This window comes from Grammomys surdaster, unplaced genomic scaffold (genome assembly GCF_004785775.1).
Source record: "Grammomys surdaster isolate TR1022 unplaced genomic scaffold, NIH_TR_1.0 220, whole genome shotgun sequence".
NCBI classification, from domain to species: domain Eukaryota; kingdom Metazoa; phylum Chordata; class Mammalia; order Rodentia; family Muridae; genus Grammomys; species Grammomys surdaster.
Genome location: NW_021604665.1, coordinates 1,958,917 through 1,977,475, shown reverse-complemented (window position 1 = coordinate 1,977,475; position 18,559 = coordinate 1,958,917). Strand labels below are relative to the sequence as shown.

The window sequence follows — 18,559 nt, the reverse complement described above, 5'->3', positions numbered from 1 at the left end:
CTGTGAAATTGGAAGTGCGCAGCTCCCACCATTTCCTCCCCCACCCCACCCCCCACCCCCGTGCTGCCTTGGCAGAGCTGACAAAGGAAAGTGTTCCCAGATGTTCCAGTACTTCATGCCACAGGAGCAGGTGGCTGTGCATCCCATCACCTGCCAAGATCTGCTGGGCCCTGGGAACCTGGAGCTCAAGCCCTGATGACCGCAGTTAAGAGCTGAGAAAGATTCTATAAGAGCTGGGAACCCAGAAAATAAGAACAACGAATCTTGAAACAACACTGCAGCGATGCATGAGTTTGTCAGCAGTTGCACAGAAAACAAGTTAGCAGTTCCCAGATTTTGAAGCGGTTCCACACTAAGCTAGTGAACATAGAGGCTGGTATGTCTATGCCTGGTAGAAATCATGTTTTCTGTATGGATACAGCCTGCTTCCACTCTCAGTGGGCTGGAGAGACTTCCTGCAGTCTCTGGTCAGAGGGCAGCTGCCAAACTGTTTCCCTTAGAGCCGTGGTTGTTTTCATGATGATTTTGCCGTGTCTCAGCATCTGGGGCATTGTGAGCTGTCATACTGAGATGGGAAGACTGCTGGTATCTACTCCAGGCCGGTAATGTAGCCAAACATCCTAAAATTCACAGGGCTGCTCCATAGTGACTATGCAATCTGAGATGTGGATAGCATTCAGCCTATAAAACCCAGATTGGAGTGTCTGAGGGCATGAAAACAGGCTTCCTAGGGTTGAACTATCTCCTTTGCAAAAGAATTCTCTTGAATCGTGCTTTTCTAGGGTGAGCCTGAGAGTCACCAGGGGATCTTGTTCGAGCGTAGATTGGGATTCTGCAATTCTGGTTAGGGTCTGGGAGACCCCAGGATATGTCCCTGTCTACAGATCCCATCTTAAGAAACAGAGACTGTGTGTGTGCACACCCTTCCCGTTTCCCTTTATCGACATCCCTTCCCCCAGCCTGCCCTGTCACACTCATTTTGAACCATTCCAGGGCCTGTCATCAAGAAACATATGGTGGTATTTAAACTCCACTGCCTAGATGACAGTTCCTCAGCAGCTGTTGCCTGTTTGAAGTTCAGGGTGTTGATGAAATCAATGGACTCAGTAGGAAAAAAAGGTCCTAAGGGAACTGATCAAACTCCACTTGCATACACACACACACACACACACACACACACACATACACACACACACCCCAATGCACCAATCTTGAACTTCAGTACCTTTCTCACATGGTCTGAGACATACTGGTGCAAGCAAATTGCTTTAACACAGTCATTTCTATAGAGTACCAAAAAAGTAAATATCTTTGGTTTCACAGGTCATATGGTCTTTATCAACTGTAATGAACAATTGGATTCTGGGAAATAGTCATAGGTAATATGCAAATAAGTAAGTGTGATTGTATTCTAATAAAATTTTATTTACAAAAACAATCAGGGAGATGAATTGGGGACCCAGACAAAGTTTGCAAATTCTTATTCTAAGTATTTTAATTATTTTTCATGTCACCAATTCTTGCATGTAGTCTGTGAATTTTTATCTAAAATAATTCCTATTTCTTCATCAGCAGAGACAAAAATAATGCAGGGAAAACCTTGTTGAAAGGGAGCTAAATCATCATTTTGAGAGGCAAATATCTAGAGGACAAAGCAGAGCAGATTCCGTTTCTTCTACCGCATGGTGATGTGAAATGTGAGCGTGTCTTTTAAGCTGGCACAGTCATAATTCTCTGTCTTCTCGTGCTAGTTTTTTTTTTAAGGGAGTAGGACAAGACAGGGTGATAAATAAGGAACAGAACATTGTGCCCACAGGCTGCCTTTAAATTTAAGTCTGTTTTCTTCTTAAGCATGCATCTTCTGCCCCTAAGATGTGTGGGGGAGGGGAACACAGCAAAGACTGCATTTCTCTGCCATCCAACCGTGGCCATTCCTTGAAGCATTGATTTTTCTCACCACTGCCAGTTTCTGTGAACGCCTCCCCTTTGTAGCGGGTAAGGACGTTGCCCACAAGAAAATGCTGATGTCACTTACAGAATCCTGGCCATGCTGATGAACCTCAGAGACCCACAAGCTAAATTTTCGTCCTGACCCCCTTTTGCTCGAGCAAGGCCTGAGGGTGCTGAGAGCATCCCACTTGTGGCCCTGTGTGGCACAGTACAGAGCTCCAGCCACAGCCCTACAGAGAAAATAAATCAAAGCTGTTCACCAGAGCATCCCCATCAGATACCTCTCACAAAGCCTATGGGATTTGAAGAAGAAAATCCTGTCTACTGAAAAAACAGAGTTTCACTTGAAAGGAAAGGACCTGGCAATTTTGTCTTGGTAATGAGTGGATTCTTTAACCAGGTCCTCTAGTGTGAGGACAGTCCATCATGCCAGTTTTAAATGTGGGTCCAGACTTCTCTGTAGCCAGCATTTTCTACAAAATGTATCACTCTTCCCAAACATGTGTTTATACATAGGTACATATGCAGACATATATAGAAACACATATATACACATATGCAAACACACACATACACACTTGTGCACACACACATACACACACATACACCAGTGCTCTAGTGGCAAGAAAAGTGTGTGTGTTTCAGGAAAGTGGAGGGACATTTGAGGGGCTTCATTATTTGATCCAATCATACTGATTTTCCAAATTTTATTATAATGAGTCTTTCTAATTGAATGTCAGCAGCATCAAGAAGAAATCCCAGATATCACTGGAGAGTCAAATTATTCTGATAGTCTAGTGAACATTACAATGTGTCAGACAGAGCAAAGGTTGTAGTTCACAGATTCGTACATTCACACAAACCCACAGTTAACTAGTGTTTGTTTTTATTTGTTTGTTTATTTTTATGGGTATAAAATTTGGGGGGGGGGACATGATTTCTTTCTTTGGGGACTCTCAGGCCTTCTTTTCTCTTTTGCATCCCATCCTGAACGCCAGGTGAGGAGAGACAGCTAACAGGAATAATATTCCCACCCTTTGGAGATTAGCCTCACAAGAAGGATTGAGGAAACCAAAACTCACAGACGTATTAATACTGCGATATATTTTAGACAGAAAGTTCCTTCTCCACCCCCCCCCAAGCATTACTGCCACTTTCGTACCCAGATATCATCATTGTGCCCATTTTAATTATACAGGTCACAGGGTTCTAAACGTTACCCAGCCAGGAAGCAGCTATCTTACTGTGCATTGTCTGAAAAGGGGGAAGTGTTTCTCAATGGGAATATGAGCTCTGGGGATATAATTCTGTCTTGAGGACCTGAGAACTGCTAACTTAAACCAACCTCAGCTGTGATCAATAAGACAAAAACACTTTCACAGTTCAGGGAGCTAATTATAAATCATATCTGCTTCAAATCAGGACCACTCCAGTGCCGAGCTGCACAGCAGTTGCCAGAGACCACAAAACCGATAAGCTTGATTGCACTGTTTTGTCCCTGGTGTTTACAATCTTACACATTGGAATTGCATCCCTGGCCCACACCAGATCAAAGATGATCACTTTACCCAAGCTGTGGGCTGCATCGGGCTTCATTTGCCTTTATTCTGAACATATGTGTTGAGTACCTACAGGGTTCTGGATCCTACAAGTTCTTCGAGAATACAGAGAACAGGATTGCGCCCTCACAAAGCCATTTCAGCTATAACTTTATACACGGATTCTTAAAAATTGCAATAGAGAGTGGGTATCTTAAATAAAAATCAAGTGGAAAAGTAGTTGGCTGGTCATGCGGCAAAACTACCTTTTAAGGTGTGATCACCCAATGTTGGAGAAGTGCCATCTGTGTGTAGACTTGAACAAGCAGAAGTCAGCCATGCAAAGGAGAAAGCTTCTCCATGAGCACGTTGGTGTGCGGAAGGAGGAATCGGTCTGTCGCCACATCCAAGATAGAATAGTCAAGAAACATTGACTTGATGAAAATGTGCATAGAGAGGTTAGGAGCCAAGCAAAGCCAGGCCTTGAAGTTTGCATTAAAACTCTGGATTTGCCAATAAAGAAGTTAACCACAGAACCACCCTTTTGGAAACAAGTACACAGGTGTTGCTCATCTTTGAGCTGCCCTTGCATGCAAGAAGACCCTAAAGGAAAATGTGAATTGGTGAGTCACAAGAGCAGTTTCTCTCAAGAGCAGCAGGCTAAGCTAGTGATCTCATGTCACGTCCCTCAGCACAGTAACTTCTGTCTGACAGGATTACTAATGGACACTGGGCCTTCTTCTCTTGGCAGAGCACTTCTCTTGGGAATGGTGGAGGCAGAGATGACAACACACACTCACCCACAGATCACCTTAGACTGTGAGCTTGAGGAAGCACAGCCCAATAGGCTCCCCTGCCCCATTCTTCCTAGAACTGAATTGAAGCCACCTTTCTCAGTTTTACCTCAGCATGGAATTAAGAACCAGTCCACATGTATCACAGAAATGTTTTACTGCCAGACGGGTTGGGGAAAAGCCTTCTTGAGAATGTATGGTATTTTCTAGGTTGTTGAAGCTGACCTTCGTTCCTCTGAATAACTTATAGAGTCCTGTAAAGATAATGGTGCCCGCTGGGTAACTTTTGGAAGATTCTCTTTTCTTCCTCGGGAGAATTCATCTACTATTCAGATAGCTCATCCGTCACCTCAGCATGTCAGGTTCTTCTCTCCATCTCCAGCTAGATGAGGCTCTGAAAGTGACTAAATGGTTGTAGATCAATTTTTGTGATTTATATACCAAGTAGAAGCACCAAGAAAAGCAGGCACTGGAGCCCAGCTCCTCTTGCACTGGCAGTTATCAGTAATTAAATCATTTGAAAAGTTACCGGAGAGTATGATGCAGAACACAGTTGGTGCTCTGTATGGGTTTCATCCCTGTGTGTCCAGTCAGCCCGCAGTGGGAAATCCAGTTAGGCCTCATGGCTGCATCTCTATGAAACAAGGGACAGCCTGGCAGCTACTAACATTGAATTTACATTGTATTTGGGATTGTACATAAGGCAGAGGTGTTTTAAAGTATATTCTACATCCTATTACACAGAGACCTGAGCAGCTGTGCTATCTAAGGAGGCTCTATCACCAGTCTCTCCTGGAGATAAAGAGACCTCTGAAGTTTCTCTGTAGGTATATTTCTGAGATTAAAATTTGACTTTTCATGAAGGTTCTTTGGATACAGCTTTATTGAGGTATGTTTTACATAAAACAAAGCAAACATATATTCAAATTACACCACCTGAATTTTTGCACCTGTGGATCTTCTTATAAACTCCGTCCAGGTCTAGCTAACAACCCAGTGTTTTCGTGCTTCCTTCCCTTATCCTTAAACTTGATGTAAATGGGGGTCATGCAGCACATACTGTGTCACAAAGGAGAAGAAACACTGCCTGCAATATACTTGTTAACTGAATTCACCTGTTGCTAACATCTTGCTGCCTTTTTATTTCTTTGTGGGGGATGGGAATTCAGAACCGTCTGAGCATAACTTCAGCCTTAGCTCTTTGTATGCATTTTCTTGTGTATAGTTTCTAAAGCTAAGGACCTTTGCCAACATTATCACAACTATCAAATAACCACATTAAATATGGTAAAAATACTTTTTTTCCCTTTGGCCCGTGTTTAAACTTTGTAAGAGACCAACATCTTTCCTTAAGCACTTGTTTTGTTTTGTTTTGTTTTGTTTTGTTTTGTTTTGTTTTCCAAAGAGACAAGTTCAGATCAGGGTTAAATGTTGTATATAATTCCCGTGTTTCCTTCATACCTATGTTAATCAGCGTTCCACCATCATGGCAAAATGCCAAAGATAGTTAGCTATAAGGAAGAACTGTGTATTTGGCTCACAGTTTCTGAGGTTCCCTTCTGCTATCATTTAGTCCCATGTAGCAACCATGGCAGGCATGTGATAAAACAAGCAGCTTGCTCATAGAGGCAGAGATGGAAGGAGTCAGAGAAGAGTTTAGGGTCCCAGTATCTCCTGGTAGGGTATATCCCCAGTGATTTGACTCACTTCTCCTGTACCCACCTCTTACAGTGTCTACGATCTTCTAATAGCATCAAGCTGGGAGCTATGCCTTTGACACAGGAGCCTTTAGCAAACATTTAAGTGAGCCATGTAGAATATTCTCTCAGCCTGTGTTTAGTTTTGTCTTCTGTACTGTTTTGTCCTTGTTTTTCTTAATATGGTTTCATTCACCTCACGGTTCCTCTTGAATGCACCAAGGACCTGCATTTTCTTTTTGGCTGAAATACTGCATAAGGTATAGTGTGCCCTTAGGACTCTGGAGGCTGGCATACTGTCCAGTTATCCTTCACTAATGATCTCAAGTCAGTGTCACTGGAGTTCACTGTTGTAGAGTTGCTAATTCTGCTGTAATTCATAAGTACCAGGTAGGGAAACACATTCAGACCAGCTTCTCTTGCTACTCAGCAGTAGGTGTGACACAAAACAAGCTAAATGGTACTTTGTAGACTTTTGTTTCAAATAAATAGCCTTTGTTTCCGCATTTTTTGTCTTACTGACCTTTTGCTTGTATATTTGGGTTTCAGTTTTGTGGCTGTGTGTGTGTGTGTGTGTGTGTGTGTGTGTGTAGAAGAGGAGGAAGAGAGGAGAGGAGAGGAGAGGACAGGAGAGGAGAGGACAGGACAGGACAGGACAGGACAGGAGAGAGGGAGGGAAGGAAGGAAGGGAAAACATATTTGGTTTTGGTAGCTTGTTAGTTTGGTTGATTGGTTGCTTTTTTTTCTTTGCTTGTTTTTTAAAGAGAAAGAACATGGAGTTGGGTGGATAGAGACATAGAGAGCATCTGAGAGGAGTTGGAGGAGGGGAAAAGTCTGATCAGAACATATTATATGAAATTTTTTCAATTAAAAAATAAGAAGCAAGTTTTTGGTGCATTCAGAAGGAACCATGAGATGAAGGATACCATATTAAGAAAAACAGGGACAACATCCTTGAAGGGAAAATACAGTATAGAAGCAAAACAAAAAAAATAGACTGAAAAAAATATTTACATGGCTCAATTAAATGTTTGTCAGAGGCTCTTGTACCCTCTCATCAGGTATTTATTCCCTATAGGTGGTCACTTTGGGCTCGTATGTTTAGAACCTTCCAGTACCATTGGTTGCAAACTGGCTTCCCAGCTCTGGCTGGCTAGCCTTGACCTCCCGTGTACTCACTCCCTTGACAGTGAGCAGCACCTTGCTGTGCCCAAGAACCCCACACATCCAGCTTACTTACGTATTGACGTTTTTCTTGTCTGTTGTCAGTATGAAGTTACAAATTCCTATTCATGTCAATGGTTTATAGGTTTATAAGTAGCTTCTTTCCATAAATATTTTAATGTTCAAACTGTCCAGAATGTGCTGTTGGGACCAAGAGGGACCGTGGTCTCCCAACAGACTCTCATCACAGTTATCCTTAACATTTACTTTTTTTTATAAAAGATGTTCTGGACTCTTCTTTTTGCTTTCCTACTCTGCCCCGAAACCCATTTCTCCACCAAGCCCAGGGACCTTTCAGAGAGTAACAACAACCAGAATCACAATGTATTTATCCATTTTTGCATTGGTTGACACTTAAATTATTTCTAATTCCAGGCTGTTATAAGAAAGTTCCACTGTCTGACTGTGCCTGTATATTTTTGGAAGGTATTCGCTCTGACTTATTGGGTATATAACCAGGAATAGAATGGAAATAACAATAAGAAATTGAGGCCTCTCCACTTGGGGTTATTATGCATGGGAGGTATGATACCAGAAGTCCCCACTGAATGGTTTTATTAATAATTCATGTATTTTTACATATGTGTACTTAGCTTTAGATGTTGCTACATATTCTTAAGAGCTTGCAACGTTGATTTAGGTCTGTTAGGGGAGGATATATTGGGTCTCACTGGGAGGCCCAGATAATCAGCAGCAGGGTAATGCTGGCATTGCAGTCAATGTCCAGAAATGACAAAAAGGTCAAATTTTTCATTTGTGATGATGAACATCTCCATGGAGTACTGTTTTAAGATATGCAAAAGCAATATCCCAGAGTACACATCTCCTGCCATCTTCAGAATGGTTTCTGTCTCAGCCCTTACAATGTGAAAGCACATTAGGAATGGAGACCCATTTCTTGGGTACCATCTCTTAGGCAGTGATTAAACTCAGTGCTTTATTTTCAAAGGCACTTCCTTGGGGGATAGAGGAATGTCCCAGGCACAATTCACATCTTCTGGCTGCTAGAGAGTTATTTATAATCCTAGAGCAGACAATCACTGACCAAGCCAAGAGAATAAGTATCTCTCTTTTTTTTTTCCACCTAGGGAGTCGCTAAATGTCCAAGCCATTTGAGAAACCACTTAGGGAAACAAGTCAAGCAGGAAACTGCTTCAAGCCAGCAAAGAAGTAAACTAGTGCAGTACTTTAGAATGAGAGTCTAGGCTTACATTAGTAAGAAACAACTTAGGCCTGGCCAGTCACTGGCCAGATAGCTTTCACCTGTCCTACAGACCATGGTTAGAATTGAAGATGCAACGGAAGTATTTGGTGATGTGAAATTCTAAACAGAGGAAAAGTATATAGGCTACTCAATGAACCCTTAGTAAGCTTTGGAGAAATTAGCAACTAGGAAGTTGCATGTCTGTTGATAGTTTGGAGCTTATACCTTCTCTAGGTAGAGAATCCCATACCAAGAATCCCATCATGAGAACCTTTGTGGAATATTTCACAGCTATATTTCACCCAATCTGAAAGTAGTATTAACACACACACACCCATTGCTGTACATTTGTATTAACTGCAGTGGTACTCTTCTTTCCTATCCCCTACCCGGCAGGTCTGTCTGTTGAAGGTGGTGCCAAGCGCCAGGAGCACCTATCCCGGTTTTCCATGCCTGATCTCAGCAAAGACTCTGGAATGAATGTCTCGGAAAAGCTGAGCAACATGGGCACTCTCAACTCCTCAATGCAATTCAGGAGCGCGGAGTCTGTCCGCAGCCTGCTGTCTGCACAACAGTACCAGGAGATGGAGGGGAACCTTCACCAGCTCAGCAACCCCTTGGGATACAGGGACCTGCAGTCCCATGGAAGGATGCACCAGAGCTTTGATTTTGATGGTGGCATAGCGAGCAGCAAGCTACCAGGGCAGGAAGGTGTACACATCCAGCCCATGAGTGAGCGTACCCGGAGGAGAACTACTTCCAGGGATGACAACCGCCGCTTCCGCCCTCACCGGTCCAGGAGGTCCAGGCGGTCGCGCTCAGACAACGCCCTGCACCTAGCCAGCGAGCGGGAGGTTATCGCTAGGTTGAAGGAAAGGCCCCCTCTGAGAGCCAGGGAGGACTATGACCAGTTCATGCGCCAACGCAGCTTCCAGGAGAGCCTGGGACAGGGTTCCCGGCGGGATCTGTACAGCCAGTGTCCCAGGACTGTGTCGGACCTGGCTTTACAGAATGCCTTTGGGGAACGATGGGGACCTTATTTCACGGAGTATGATTGGTGCTCCACCTGCTCCTCCTCTTCAGAGTCCGATAACGAGGGCTACTTCCTAGGAGAACCCATCCCCCAGCCAGCCCGCCTGCGATATGTCACAAGTGATGAGCTCTTGCACAAGTACAGCTCTTACGGTGTCCCCAAATCCTCCACCTTAGGTGGCCGAGGACAGTTGCACAGCAGGAAAAGACAGAAGAGCAAAAACTGTATCATTTCGTAGTGTGATAGTGGTTGGGGAATCGGGGAGACGGGAGCTAAGAATGTAAACTCAGAAACGTGCACTGTTGTGAATTCTCAAGTGCTCTTGGGGATGGTTCATGGAGGAGAGATGGAGAATGCTCTCAGTCGAGGGAGGCAAGGCTGCAGGTTGACTTGGTAGATACACTTGGTGTCACAGTTTGGGACGTGTTAAATATGATTTGCACATTTCACTTTGGAAACACAGGCTGTGGAGGCCAGGGTAGGTCATGTCCTTCCAAGGTGGAATGGCCATTAACCAGATGGCACACTGTAACCTGCTCACTTATATTCTTTCTGGTTCTCTTCCTTTTAGGACCCCTTTTCCAGTAAATACTTTATTAGCCAGGACCCCAGACTAAGTTATTTACATGTTCATTGTAAATGCAATGTAAATGAGAGTTCTGATAAAATATTTTTGTATTTTGTAATAACAGAATTTCTATATCGTAGGATTCAGTGGAGACTTGCATGCATGTCCACCAATATCTTAGAGTGGTAGTAAGTGGTGGCCCAGGACCACCTTGTTTTTGTTGTTTGTTTTGATTTGGTTTGGTTTTCTTTCTATACAAATCTGTTACATGTCAGTGAGACTATTTTCAAAGGAGTATATTCAATTTGGCTTTTTGTGGCTGAAAAAGAAAAATTTAACTATTCTACCCAAGGCATTCTATGCTCTAGAACATCTAAAGGTCCACCTTTAAGTCCTCTCCCACCCTCAGTAGAATTTATTCTCTACAAAGTAAGTAGGTTTTTTTTTTTAATTGCAAATGTCGCTTTCGCTGATTAGAGATAACAACCAGTGTCAGTCCAGTTCTATGAGAAATGCCATCCTTGTTTGGAACCTTGAAGTTGCTTAATGTCGCTCTGTCCCTTGGGGGGAGTCACAGTGACTGTGAGCAGTGCCAGTGTGTGTGTCAGCATGGCGTTGTTTTGAGTGTGGAATTGTTTGGTGCTCATGTTTCCTGGATTGTATTTTCTGCTTTCTTCTTCCAAGGCAGACAGAGCTGCTGCCTTAGCCTGACAACTGTTTGTCCTCATAGCAAACGAGCTTCAGCATTTAGCACTGAGGGACAGGAAGACGCTGAGGGGAGGGGCTCTGGGTGCACTGCTGTGGTGCACATTGCACAAGGAGATTTAAAAACAAAAAGCAGATAGATGTTGAAAGGGGGAATATGAAGGAAAGTCAAGGAGAAAGAACTTGTAGAAAGAAAGAGAGGTGACGGTCACCTTGACTAGTCCCCAGTGCTTTAGAGAGAATCCAGTTTGACAAGATTAGTCACCACAGGGGCTGGCTTCTTACCCTGGAGGGTCAAGCTGCTGAGATGATAGGTAACAACGTGGAAGAACAGACCTTGTGGCAAGAGAGATTTCCACTTTGAACTTTGAGGACTGTTGGTCAGACAGAAAGGCTCAAGAGTGAGTTTGCTTAAAGAAGACGTTTCACTGTGGGTGAGATTTTAAATACATAGTGAAATAAAACTTCTTGTCTCGCTTCAGTTAAAAAAAAAAAATGAAGCGCTTGCTCTTGGTCCATTTTCTCCCTCTCCTCAATGGATTATGGCAAAAATCCATCAGAGGACCCACCTTTTGTGAGATGTGCTGTCCCCATATGCACAGTGTGTCTCAGTGGCCATTTGCCATAAGGCGAGCATGGTCTCTTTTCAGTATAGTACTTAACATTTTCTAGGGTTTTTTTTTTTTAATGGAGAGAATGTGAAGAGTGGCTTTTCAGACACCATCCTAAATGGGTCTGGGGTCAAGGGAGACTGTAAAGGATGTGATGATGACACTCCATCCAGGATGTATTAAAATGATTTGCTTTATAGGTATTAATATGACATTTGTCATTGTCACTGATTTTTTTAAAGAAGCAATGCAAATGTTGATTGTGGCTGTTTTCCGCATGCTATCTTCATATCTAAATGTTTCATTAATTATCCAAGCCTCTGGAGAATTAACTCTATTACGTTTGTATAGTAAGTTAATAAACTGCTTGGCAAACTGTTTAAGAGATAACTATGCAGCACCGTGCCACTTGAGTGGCAGGTTTCTGGTAGACATTGGGCGAGTCCAATTTGGAGCTTTGAGTTTGTTGATTGGTGAGAATCAAAAGGCATTATTGGGAAAAGAGAAGAGAGGGAAAGTAGATCACTTAGCAAATGGTTGAAACCATGTGTCCTCTCTGGCCCCAAATCCAGTGAACGAAATTTTCCCATTGTAAGTTGTTTTCTTACTCTGTCCTTGGCAGGGTACCTCTTACGTTTCCCAGATACAGTTTGACTAACCCTCAGCCCAAAGGAAAAAGCAATATAGACACTGGTTATGTAACGTCAAGTCTAGCTGTCCAGAGAATATTCAAGACCTTTCTGACCAAAACTTAAGCTATAATGAGATACAGGCTTCAGGGTCAAACTGCCCACCAGCAAGATCATTTCAGCAAGATTTCTTCCCATTCTAAAAGCAGCCAGGTGTCCTATAGAGAATGTCATTTGAAGAAGGCCAGTTCCTCACAATGGTAGTAGGTCCTTAAAGCTACTGCCCAGCATGACAGTAAACTAGAATTTCTCTACCTACAAGTAACAACTAAGAGTTAACACTCAGAATCTCATTCCCAAAATTCAAGTGCATACTTTTCTGAGGTGAGAATTTAAGGTCCTCCCTGATTCCTCCAGTGTATCCCTTACCTCCTGTTGGCCAAGTTTGCCGGGGGCTGGGGGGACCTGTACTCAGTCCCCTTAGGTGATTGTTTTATCTTTTGTAGACTGGCTTTCAGAAGAGCCGTCTTTCCCTCCTTTTCTCTTTGATGATGATTTATCTGACTTTTTCCCGTCTCTCCTATTATTTGGCTGACTGTTTAGAACTACAGCTCTAGAGTTCAGTTCATGTCATACTGCTGCCAGATCCAGCACCCGCTAAGCCAGCTCTCTTCTCTAGGCCAAGGAATGTGTAAGTCATTGAAAGTTTCCTGAGTGCTCTAGCTAGCGCATCCCACCTTTGGCCCTGCGGAAAGAGTTCATGCTGATGAGTGGTAGCATTCAATGTGGCATTCAGAGGCCCGCCCTTCTGTCCTGTATAGTTCTAGATTCTCTACCCTGTGTGAAGGTAAATGGGGTGAGGAAAATCAGACCTCATTTCCTGGTTTTTAACATGCATAAAGGAGAATTGCTGGTGTTGGTTGTTTGAAACCCTCTTGCTACATCCTGTAATCTTTCATTTACTGTCCAAGCAGCTGTCTGAACAGATTTGGGTTTTCTAATAGGAAAAGTCACAACCCTTTCCTATAGAAGCTTCTCCTACAGAGCTATAGGAAGATGGCGTTCTCTGCACATCTTCTAGGAGTTCCTACTTCTTATGACCGATTAGCCATTTTTACATTCCAGTAGAGCCATGGTGGCATGAATGTAGTGGCCCTTGCTATGTGTGTTCTATCTGCCACCTCAGTGAATGATAAGCAGTGAATTACCGAAGACTTTCCAAAGAGAGTGGATTCTCACACCAGGTATCTTTATAATATTCCAACAAGCCAGGGCTAATTGACTAGACCAGTCTCCTCTGTCTTATGACAAATCTTATTCATAAGCTGATTCTTTCCTGGGTCCCTGGGAAAGGTACACCAGACACTTAGGAAGCATTCATCACAAAGAATTGGGAGACTCTATTTCCTCTCCCTCCAATACTGTGGAAGATACAGGAAGCTGACCTCCTAGGCCAAACAAGGCTCTCTTTGGCCTACTCTTTCATGCTCAGGGTCTTTGCCAGTTATGTGGGCAGCTCCTGCTCACTTTGCAGAGGTCAGCTAAGAGTCTATCTGTTTTCTCATCCCAGCCCATATTATAGGGACATAGGACACTTAAATTCCAAAACAGAGTGTTCTTTGCATACTCCTAACAGAGACCAGACGCTGTGCTTCACAAAGATCCACCTATGACCAAGGAGAGTAGAAAATTGAGCCAGTGGCCTAAATGTCACATGCAAGCAGAGTTGTTCCTGGCACCTCCGTGGCACCTTCAGGCTCTGCAGATCCTGTTCCACAGGCTTCCATTACTGATCTTGAAGACAGTTGCACATTAACACCTTTTGAAAAGTACATTTCTTTGAGCATACAGGAAATAGGAATGAAACCTTTGCCTTCTTGTCAGTAGTGCACCCCAGAGTATGTGTTTATGAACATCTAGAAGCCATGAAGGTCAGAATGGAGGAAGAATTGATTTCTTTTTCTGTTTTCTCATATTAGAAGCCCAGTCAACACAAGACCCCCTGTAGAGCACCACTATTGGAAGCTATTGCTGTTATATAAATTCATTTCCTGCTTCCAGAACCAGCCTCCCTCAGAGGAATAAAATGGAGGCTGGAAAGGTCATGTGCTATTAACAGACACTTCTGTGGTTCAGATGTGATAAACTCACAAGATAGATGTCTAGTTCTATTTTGAGCATTTTCTAAGAAAATCTTCATGGTCTAGGCTTTTGGCCATGGGTGTTCAATAGGTCACCAACCAAACGTTTCTAAACTTTGGGAGGTTTCTTGCCAATATGACCTTCTCTTATGTTTATCTAGTTGGCTTCCATAGATTTCAATAAAGCATTCTGGTTTAATCCTGGCCCAAAGTTAACAATGTAAGACCAGTGACTCTTCTGTAGTCTTCAGAGAAGTAGGCCAGCATTTATTCTCCCTAAACTCATTCTTTCCTGCAGAGTTGCTTTGCTCAGATCCTATTTAATTCCACATGCATAAACAAAACCTCAGAGGGCCCAAGAAGGTAAAGCAGGCTGGAGTCTGTGTTATCTGTCAAGTGTCAAGCTGTTTGTTAGGAAGCCTGTCACGGGCTTTTGGCATGGGTTCTGCCAGAGACTGTTCTGAACACTTTGCTTGAGATCTGTGCCCTGTAAAGTGGATATGATGTTTTACTGATTCTGTAATACATTTGTAAACTTCCAATAAAATTTGAATAAAAGGAATGTTGTCATTCTTCTCAGTCCTCGCTCATGTTCCAGATCTGGGGAGTAGACTCGGCCTTTGGGAAAAGACCAAGAAAAAGCATGTGTCCAAGAGTGATATTTACAGCAGAACTTGAGCCTGATCTAACAAAATGATCATCAAAATAATGATAGCAGGTCCTGCCCTAGGCCTGGGACTTCCCCAGTCATAGGCTTTTGCACAGGACACAGTACCAGACATAAAATGCCTTCTCATGGGATTCAAATCCAATCAGAAATTGGTTAGAGAAGACATATGTATGTTTGGGGTCTGAGTTACATCACTCAGTATAATTTGTCCCATTCCATCTATTTACCTACAAATGTCATGAATGCATTTTTCTTTAACTGAGCATATATACCACATTTTTCTTATCCATTCATCTGTGGTGCACATCTAGATTGATTTCCATTCTCTGGCTAGTATGAATAGACCCACAGTGAACATGGGTGTGCAAGTGTCTCTTCAGTAAGAGATAAAGTTGTTGGGTCTATGACCTGGGGTAGTGTAGGTGGTATAGTGGTATATGTCATGGCAAACCTATTTCTAGTTTGAGAACCTCTAGACTGATACCCAAAGTAGCTGTATTAGTAACTGTTAGCAGACATCCCTGTGGTGAACTCACAAGATAGTTGTCTAGCTCTAGCTTGAGCTCCCACTTGAGAGTGTTTAGGCATTCCCCTTTGCCACATCCACATCAATATCTGTTGTCATTTGTATTCCTGGTGATGGCCGTTCCAACTGGGGTGAGATGGAATTGTAAAGTAGTTCTCATTTGTATTTGCCTGGTAGTCAAGGATGTTAGGCACATTTTAAAATGTTTCCTAGCCATTTTCATTTCTTCTTTTGAAATTTTTCTGTTCAGTTTTTTAGCCCATTTTTAAATGTTTTTTTTAATTCCTTAATGTTTAGTGTCTTGTGTTCTTTGTATAGTCTAGAAACTAATTCCAACGAACAGCTGATAAAGATTTGTATGGGCTGGCTGCCTAGTCACAGTTCCCTTGGCTGTACAGCAGCCTTTTGGCTTCATGAGGTCCCGTTGCTGATAGTGGTCTTATTTCCTGTGCTACTGGAGTCTTATTTGGGCAATCCTAACCTGTGCCTATAAAATAAAGCATGCTACCTGCTTGTAGCTCTAGAAATTTGGGGGTCTTACTTTGGAGTCTTTGGTCTAATTAGAGTTGAGTTTTGTGCATGGTAAGAAATAAGGATCTAGCTTCATTTTTCTGCATGTTAAAATCTAGCTTCTGCTGCACTATTTTTTAAAGATGCAATTTTTCCCAGTATAAACTTTTGTGTGCCTTTCTTAAAAATCAGGTAATTGTAGTTGTGTGAACTTATAACTATGTCCTCAACTCTATGCTATTGATAGATGTCTGTTTCTGTTCTGGTGCCATTCTGTTTTTGTAACTATGGCTCTGTAGTATAATCTGAAATCAGTTATGGTAATACCACCCACAATGTTCTTTTTCTTTGGGACTGTCCTTGCTTTTGATGACTCTGCGTAATTTTTTAGACTATTTTTCCTATGTCTGAAAAAAAAAAACCCTACAGTTTCAGTAACCAAGAGGGGTAAAGCAGAATAATAAGTTTGCTACACACTGAAACATGAATATAACAATATAGTAGAAAAGAAACTATATTGGAAAATAAACAAGACAAGTAATTTCCTGCCCAGCAGTCTATAGATTGCTTTTGAAAGGATGGTCATAATCACAGTATTAACCCTCTGTTGCCCTAGCCTTCAGCCCCTTGGGATGGTCCTTGGGGGTAAGGGGTAAGAAGGCACAGCAGAATCAACAACAAAGAAGTGAAAAAAGATTAGTTTATTGCAGAATTGGGGAGATCCTTTATACCCTCTATCCATGCCCTGTTGATTCATGATTGCTCATTCTGCATGGTTAGTACCAGTTGAATGGCTGCCCTGGTCAGATGTTCTGTCATCAGTTGCCTCTGGGAGTTGTGCAGGTTCCAAAGTTAGCAAATGCAGAAGTGACTGCTGCATATACCTGGGCCACTGCAGATCACTGACATGCTGACTCACTGCTCCTGCATCCTTCCAGTCCATGAACATGGGAAGTCTTTCCAACTTCTGCTCTCTTCTTTAGTTTCTTTCTTCAGTATTTTAAATTTTTCACTATACATGTCTTACTTTTCCTTGGTTAAGTTTATTCCTTTGTGGGATGAGGGTGGAGAGCCTACCACTAATTACAGTGTCGTTGTTTACTGGAAAATGTGCCTAAGCAAGCAGGTCAGAATCAGGGTGCACTTAGTGAGTAATAGGACTCTCTACTGAATTAGAAATAAGTTAGACTTCTGTTCTTATTTGTTTGATAGGACAGTTAATTGGTTTTTTCCTTTTATTTTGTGTATGTGTGCCTGTGTGCCTGTATGCCTCTGTGTGTGTGTGTGTGTGTGTGTGTGTGTGTGTGTTCATTGTGAACGGTATTGTTCTCCCAATTTCTTTTTCAATCTGTTATTGGTAGGTAGGAAGTCTAGCCAGATAACAGTGTTTTCCAATTTAAAGGAGTAATAGTGCCTTAGACTCCATAATGAAGTCATTGGCGTTTCAAGTGCTATCAACTGCAAATGCAGAAATCAAAAATCAAGAGTTCATGGCCCTGAATTATAATCAGATGATTTATAATATAATGAAAGGACCATCATTAAAGAAGTGAAGATTTAAAAATAATCAAATCCATATGGGTTGGGAAAAATGTTACTGAGGAATAAGTTTATATTAGCAAATGGAATAAATTATCATATTTTAACATCCTTCCTTCATGGGCCTAGTGCTAATTACAGTGTCATTGTTTATTGGAAAATGTGCCTAAGCAAGCAAGGACAGAATCAGGGCGCACTTAGTGGGAAATAGGACTCTGTACTGAATTAGAAATGAGCTGCATGCTACACATAGTTTAATAAAGCCCCAATGGCAGAAACATGCACAGAATGTGTTTTCTACCCAATAACGACAAGATCTAGAAAGAGTAAATGTTATTCTGGAAAATGCTGCCACCCAAAGTTCTGTAGACAGTAAGGCTATCCATTTGTCCTGCCAACTAGAATCTTTTATCTCTTTTATCAAGTGGAACACAGATCTTGTTACCTGAAAATAAGCATCATAAGATTGACCTATGCAGGGAGGATCAAAGAAATATGGATACACATCAAAGTCAATAGTAAATTTCCCCCATGCAAAAGGAAAAGGAACTATTGTCCTTTTATTTCAAAATGATTATCAGCTAAAGGCTGAGAAAATGAATTGGTTCACTTATTTATAAATCCTACCTATGAACTTTTCTATGTTGTTTCTCCATTCTTACAGAATGAGGATTTGAAAATTTTTGTATACTGAACATGTTTGTTGCCCACCAAACACCAATGTGTCCCAACTCCCATACCCAAGTTTTACCCCCTTGAAGAATTCTGTGATTGGTAAAGGAAGGCAGTGTTCAACCTACCTGTTTGTCTCTGTCTCACACCTGAAGCCATTATGAACTAAAAGTCCATGTTGGGATGTCTGATTATGGCCTAGAAGCAAATGGATCCCTGAGTCGCTGTGTTTTCACATAGAAAGAATTGCTTTTAAAAAGAATCTTTTGTCATCTTAAACTGAAAAAAAAAATCCAGAGGAAACTTTGTACTACCACATAATCCAACCTGCTTGACTAATATATGGAGATCAATACCAACTGATCTTGCAAGTTCCTTTCAACACTAGAAGATACAGCCAAGGATGTCATCGGATGATCAGGAGTTCTGAAGGCTGATGGGATCAGTGCTTTGGAGACATGGGTTGATTGGTTAACTTAGTTGGTTTGACTGGGATAAAAATTACCCCTTAATTAGAGCCTGCAGCTGTGTGTTTGGCCCTGTAGAAG

The 18,559-nt window shown here is 42.2% G+C and overlaps 1 protein-coding gene across 1 annotated transcript in view; it reads left to right on the top strand.

Annotated features, from left to right (window-relative positions):
* Positions 1–14,673, top strand: part of Prickle2 (prickle planar cell polarity protein 2) — a 107,599-nt gene extending 92,926 nt beyond the window's left edge. Inside the window, exon 8 of the mRNA XM_028773020.1 lies at positions 8,804–14,673. Coding sequence (XP_028628853.1) covers positions 8,804–9,678 — 875 coding nt within the window. The 3' untranslated portion in view covers positions 9,679–14,673. The remainder of the gene's footprint in view (positions 1–8,803) is intronic.
* The last annotated feature ends 3,886 nt before the right edge of the window (positions 14,674–18,559 follow it).